This window comes from Macaca mulatta, chromosome 8 (genome assembly GCF_049350105.2).
Source record: "Macaca mulatta isolate MMU2019108-1 chromosome 8, T2T-MMU8v2.0, whole genome shotgun sequence".
Classification (NCBI taxonomy): domain Eukaryota; kingdom Metazoa; phylum Chordata; class Mammalia; order Primates; family Cercopithecidae; genus Macaca; species Macaca mulatta.
In genome coordinates, this window is record NC_133413.1 from 96,617,445 (window position 1) to 96,623,444 (window position 6,000).

Genomic DNA, 6,000 nt, shown 5'->3' on the forward strand with positions numbered 1-6,000 from the left:
TCAAAGGAATATAAATGAAATTTCAAGAAAGACTTGAGGGGTCAGATGAAATAGGAATGATGGAGGGATGGGAGCCCAGGTGCCTAGTTCAGCACAGAGAAGACAGGCTGTTAGTATGTGTTGACCTATCTTGAAGATCGTTAGCCACACTCCAGCATCTTACAAAGAAGAAAACTTCTTGAGAGAAACATTACTTGTCCCACCCCACATAGTTCTTAGCTAGTCTTAGATTTATTGATACCTCACCTAGGACACTAACAAAGAAAACCAAAGGCATGAAAGTATAAACAAATGGTAGGTAGCACAAAATTTCATTATGTAAAAAGTTATGCTGACATTGACAACTAGGAAGCGATATTAACATGTATGGCATGCACTTTTTGTTCCAAATATCATTCTAAGCACTTCCACTTATATTACCTGGTTCTGTACCTGAATGAACCCTAAGAAATAGGTATTATTCTCCTTTTTATAGAAGAGACACTTGCGACGCTGGTGGCCTAATGTGACAGAGACACGTGAGGAATTCATTGCAGGGTGCCCGGGAAATAAAGCTTACTGGGGTTTCAGGAGTCATAGGTCATCATTGCTGCTGTGTGATCCTTCTCTGGCAAGCAGAGTTACTCCATTACAAGAAAAGACTAGGGGAACACTAATAACACATGTCTGGAGTATAATTAGACATAGATCCAGAAAGGAAAGCAAATCATTTCAGAAATGAATTTGTGTAGTTAAGAGTCTGTTTATAGCATTTAGCAGTTTATTAGATTTTACTGGTTTTTGTCTTGCAAATTCAGTTTGAGGCCGACAGACGTGCTTTTATCATCACTCTTAACTCCTTTGGTACTGAATTGAGCAAAGAAGACCGGGAGACCCTCTATCCAACCTTCGGCAAGCTCTATCCTGAGGGGTTGCGGCTGTTGGCTCAAGCAGAAGACTTTGACCAGATGAAGAACGTAGCAGATCATTACGGAGTATGTGATGACCCTGGCTTCCTTAAGTCCCTTGTGTTAATTCATTTCCATGTGCTTTAGAAGCTCACACATTAAATGTCCACTTACACTCAAAAGAAGTAATAACATTTGTAAGGTAGCAAGCAGTGCTGAAGCAAGCTTCAGCAAGGGACACGTTAAGTTTTTAGCCCAAGCTGCTAATTTTTAAGGTTCCTGCCAAGCAAGTACTTGTTTAAACCTCCGGGGAATGGTCATCTGAGCACTCCTTTTGAAGTGTTTGATAAAGCAAGTTCCCCCAGGAGACTGGTGGAGTGTTCTGGAAATGTGAGCTCATATCAACGTTATGTAAAATAGTCTGATCCAGCAGCCCTTTCAGGTACCCACTAAGGAAACAAGGTTAGGCACAGAACGTCCAGGTGGACTGCAAGGAAGGATATGGATGTATTAGTTTTTCCACTCACCTTGCTGAGTGGCCAGAAATCAGGAGAGGAAAGACAGCTGCTTGTGTCCTTCCCCCACTCCAGCATCCAGTTGCTCTTGGAGCACCTAAAACACCTCAGCTTAAGGTTGTACGCGTCGGCTCAGCTTCTATTCCCTCTGACTTGCACAGAGTTACATAACCTCCAGGTAACTTTTCCAGGGCTAGAATGACACTCATCTTTTCCTGTGGGGTTCTGAAGCACTCCAGGAAAGATGAAAGTCAGCAAATGCATAAACTTTGTGACATCTCATAAGTAATTGCGTGAGACTCTTTAGCACAATATGAAAATTTGAATTTCTCCCACATTCGACCCCTTCCACACTGGAAATCGCATGTGAATTTTATCAATTTTCATCTCAAAGAACCTGTGAGCCCATACCGATCAAATCATGAGCATTCACTGAGCTTCTATAATGTACCTAGCTAGCCCCAAGACCCTGAGTGAGAAAATGAGTTCAAACACTGTATACTGAGAGTTGAATTGCCTTGTAGCCCTAAACAAGCCAGTAGGCTAGAATTTCATCCTCACTCTTGTTATTTGGATTTTTTGTTGTTTCTTTGGGAGGCCAAAATCCTATTAAAAAAAACCTTCAGTCCTCCTGGTATAGTTTTTTTTCTTAAATATGTGTGCAATTTCTATAATGCTAGGAAAAATATACTTACATACATTTATAAGAAATGAAAATGTATTTAAAATTAACATTTTTGTTTTTAAGGTATACAAACCTTTATTTGAAGCTGTAGGTGGCAGTGGGGGAAAGACATTGGAGGACGTGTTTTACGAGCATGAGGTATGATAAGTGAAAATGCTATTAGCTTATTTTTCTTTTACTGTGGATTTTATATATTTTCTTACTTTGGATTTTCTTTTTACAACTGATCATGTCAATTGATTAGGCACATTCATAGCCTGATAAGCAGTTTTACTGTATTATTACTACAAAGTTACACACACACCTAGGAATCTTCATGCTAGCAGTGCTGCTAAAGTTTGGAGCCTTTCTTTTTTCTTTTTTTTCCCCCTTTTAAAAGAGTTTACTTAAAAACTGCAGGAATTAATGGAAGTACATTCCATTCCTCATGGAATTTGCTGAAGAACGTTATTACAAATGCTACAAATTTTAGTGTAAAATTTTGGTTAATCATACGAGATAATGTTTCTTTTTTTAAAAAAAAATTATTATACTTTAAGTTCTGGGATACATGTGCACAACGTGCAGGTTTGTTACATAGGTATACACGTGCCATGGTGGTTTGCTGCACCCCTCGACCCCTCATCTACATTAGGTATTTCTCCTAATGCTATCCCTCCCCTATGCTCACCCCTGCCCCCGCCACCAACAGGCCCCAGTGTGTGATGTTCCCCTCCCTGTGCTCATATGTTCTCATTGTTCAACTCCCACTTATGAGTGAGAACGTGTGGTGTTTGGTTTTCTGTTCCTGTGTTAGTGTGCTGACAATGATGGTTTCCAGCTTCATTCATGTCCCTGCAAAAGACATGAGCTCATCATTTTTTATGGCTGCATAGTATTCCACTGTGTATATGTGCCACATTTTCTTTATCCTGTCTATCATTGATGGGCATTTGGGTTGGTTCCAAGTCTTTGCTATTAGGAACAGTACCGCAATAAACATGTGCACATGTATCTTTATAATAGAATGATTTATAATCCTTTTGGTATATACCCAGTAACGGGATTGCTGGGTCAAATGGTGGTGTTGGTTCTAGATCCTTGAAGAATTGCCACACTATGTTCCACAATGGTTAAACTAATTTACACTCCCACCAACAGTGTAAAAGTTATCCTATTTCAATTTGGAGCTTTTCTTGTGATTCTACTTTAATAACTTCCATTGTCTACATTTATCTGCAGAGTGACACTCTCCATTTAGAACTTTCTGAGTTGTCACCATACTCCTCTATTAGGCCCAATTTAGAGATTGCTTATTTAAACACAAATAAGCACTGCACATGTACAAGCCAGTCAGCAGCTTAATATTATTTCATAATGTTCCAAATAAGTTGATGATCTGTGTTACTTTTTTTCTTTCCTCAGGTACAAATGAATGTGCTGGCATTCAACAGACAGTTCCACTACGGTGTGTTTTATGCATATGTAAAGCTGAAGGAACAGGAAATGAGAAATATTGTGTGGATAGCAGAATGTATTTCACAGAGGCATCGAACTAAAATCAACAGTTACATTCCAATTTTATAACCCAAGTGAAGTTCTCAAATGCAGAAAATTATAAATGTTGAAAGGAAGTTATTGAAGAAAATAAAAGAAATTATGTTGTATTATCTAGACTACACAAAAGTAAGCCACACTATATCTTCTTGAGCTGCAAATCCATGGAAACACAGTAAGCCAGCCCTGAAACAAAGCATTTCCTTACTCTCAGTGGCATTAGATCTTGTTTCCACATGTCTGTCTCATTCTTCACTGGGTCTTACAGGTTAATTTTAATTAACCCTATGGTATTTTTCTTATTCTTGTTTGATCATGTTAAAAATTGGACCTAATAAAAGTATTTTATTCATGCTTTTCCATGCTTCGCTACAGGTCCAAATACTGAATGTCTCCTTTGCTTTTTCTCTTTTAAATTTTTTTCTAGACAAGGTCTCAGTCTGTCACCTAGGCTACAGTGCAGTGGTGTGATCACAGCTCACTGCAGCCTCCACTTCCCAGGCTCAAGTGATCCTCCCACTTCTCAGCCTCCCAAGTAGCTGGGACTACAAGTGCACACCACCACACAAAGCTAATTTTTGTATTTTTTGTAGAGACAGGGTTTCTACATATTACCCAGGCTAGTGTCGAATTGCTGGGCTCAAGGGATCCACGATCCCCCTTGGCCTCCCAAAGTGTTAGGATTATATGCGTGAGCCACTGTGCTGGGCTTCATTGACATTTTAACTGTCTGTTCCTTGCCTAGATTCACAGAAATCCAAAGCTGTATGTAGCCAACATGGTTCACATTTGTTGGAAAATGTGTTGTTTGTTTGTTTTGCTTTTTTTTTTTTTTTTTTTGAGACAGAGTTTCACTCTGTCGCCCAGGTTGGAGTGCAGTGGCACAATCTTGGCTCACTGCAACCTCTGCCTCCTGGATTCAAGCAATTCTCTGCCTAAGCCTCCCAAGTAGCTGGGATTACAGGCGCCCACCACCACACCTGGCTAATTTTTTGTATTTTTAGTAGAGCTGGGGTTTCACCATCTTGGTCAGGCTGATCTTGAACTCCTGACGTCATGATCCACCCTACTCGGCCTCCCAAAGTGCTAGGATTACAGGCCCCTTGTTCAGCCACCGCACCTGGCCCCTTATTTTGTTTTTCTAATATACTTTGATCCAATCAGCTTGAGAAAGCAACACAACTCCAAATTCTATCTTCTAGAAGCAAGCAGTGTTCAATTTGTTAATAAATTTGCTTTTCACACCTTTCTCTAAATAAAAGGTATATCTCTCTTTCTTGTGGTTTCTTCCTTCTTTACATGAGAAGAAAATGACCTCCTTAATTGTAGTTTACTCATTCAAAAACCGCAAGTTCAGTTTGCAGGGCATGGATTCTCTATTAAAATCTCAGTAGCAATGGTGCATAGAGCTACCAGGAAAACAAAGGCAACACAGCACTGCTCAAGTCCTTCCTTTAAATATAAAAGATATTCCTAAATGTAAAATCTACATTTGCTATGTTTTAAAAAATAAACCCATATATATTTGAAAATTCTTCAAATCAGAATATTTACAGAGAGTATACAAATATTGATATCTAGAATTAGATGCATAGAACAAGGAGTAAATCAAATTTTCTGCAAAAATCCAGCTTTTTTAGTTAAATATTTTAGTAATTTTAGTGATAGGAACCTTTTTGTTGTTGTTGAAACAGGATCTTGCTCCATCACCCAGGCTGGAATGCAGGGGTGGGATCACAGCTCACTGGAGCCTCAACCTCGCAGGTTCAAGTGATCCTCCTGCTTCTCAGCCTCCCAAGTAGCTGGAACTAGAGGTGTGTGCGACCACAACTGGCTAATTCTTTTTCTTTTTTAAGGTAGAGATAGTGTCTCTACATGTTGCCCAGGCTGATCTCAAACTCCTGGGCTCAGGCATTCCTCCCACCTCAACTTCCCAAAGTGCTAGGAATACAGCCACCACACCCAGCCAATGGAACTTTTAAGCATACAGTAAAGTAGTGGCTCATAGAACCAGGAAGAAAGCCAAGTGCCCCGCCTCACATCTATGCAGGAGGCCCAACCCACACTGGGGTCCTGATGGTATCCCCCTGGAGGACTCCAGTGCAGACCCATCAGCTGGAACCAAAGCAGCCACTGACCAAGTAAGGCCCCTGGTCTGGAAAGCATCTTCCCCGCCTTGCTCAGGATGCTGTCCTTCACGGTGGGGGACTTGGACCCAGAGACACCCCTGTTGTTCATTTTAACTTGTGGTTTTTGATGATGGATTTAAGGCTTAGGGCTCCCTTAAAGGTTGGGAGAAAAGACACTGATGGGAAAGGGGTAGCTTGAAGAAAGACTCCAAGGTGATTCTCAGACTATCCCCTTCCCACCCCACCTC

General features: G+C 40.5%; 1 protein-coding gene across 1 annotated transcript in view; it reads left to right on the forward strand.

Moving 5' to 3' along the window:
- The window catches only part of ATP6V0D2 (ATPase H+ transporting V0 subunit d2), a 52,601-nt gene extending 47,702 nt beyond the window's left edge, over window positions 1-4,899 (forward strand). The window contains exons 6-8 of the mRNA XM_001082286.5: window positions 798-974; window positions 2,151-2,225; window positions 3,492-4,899. Coding sequence (XP_001082286.1) covers window positions 798-974; window positions 2,151-2,225; window positions 3,492-3,653 — 414 coding nt within the window. The 3' untranslated portion in view covers window positions 3,654-4,899. The remainder of the gene's footprint in view (window positions 1-797; window positions 975-2,150; window positions 2,226-3,491) is intronic.
- Window positions 4,900-6,000: the final 1,101 nt, after the last annotated feature.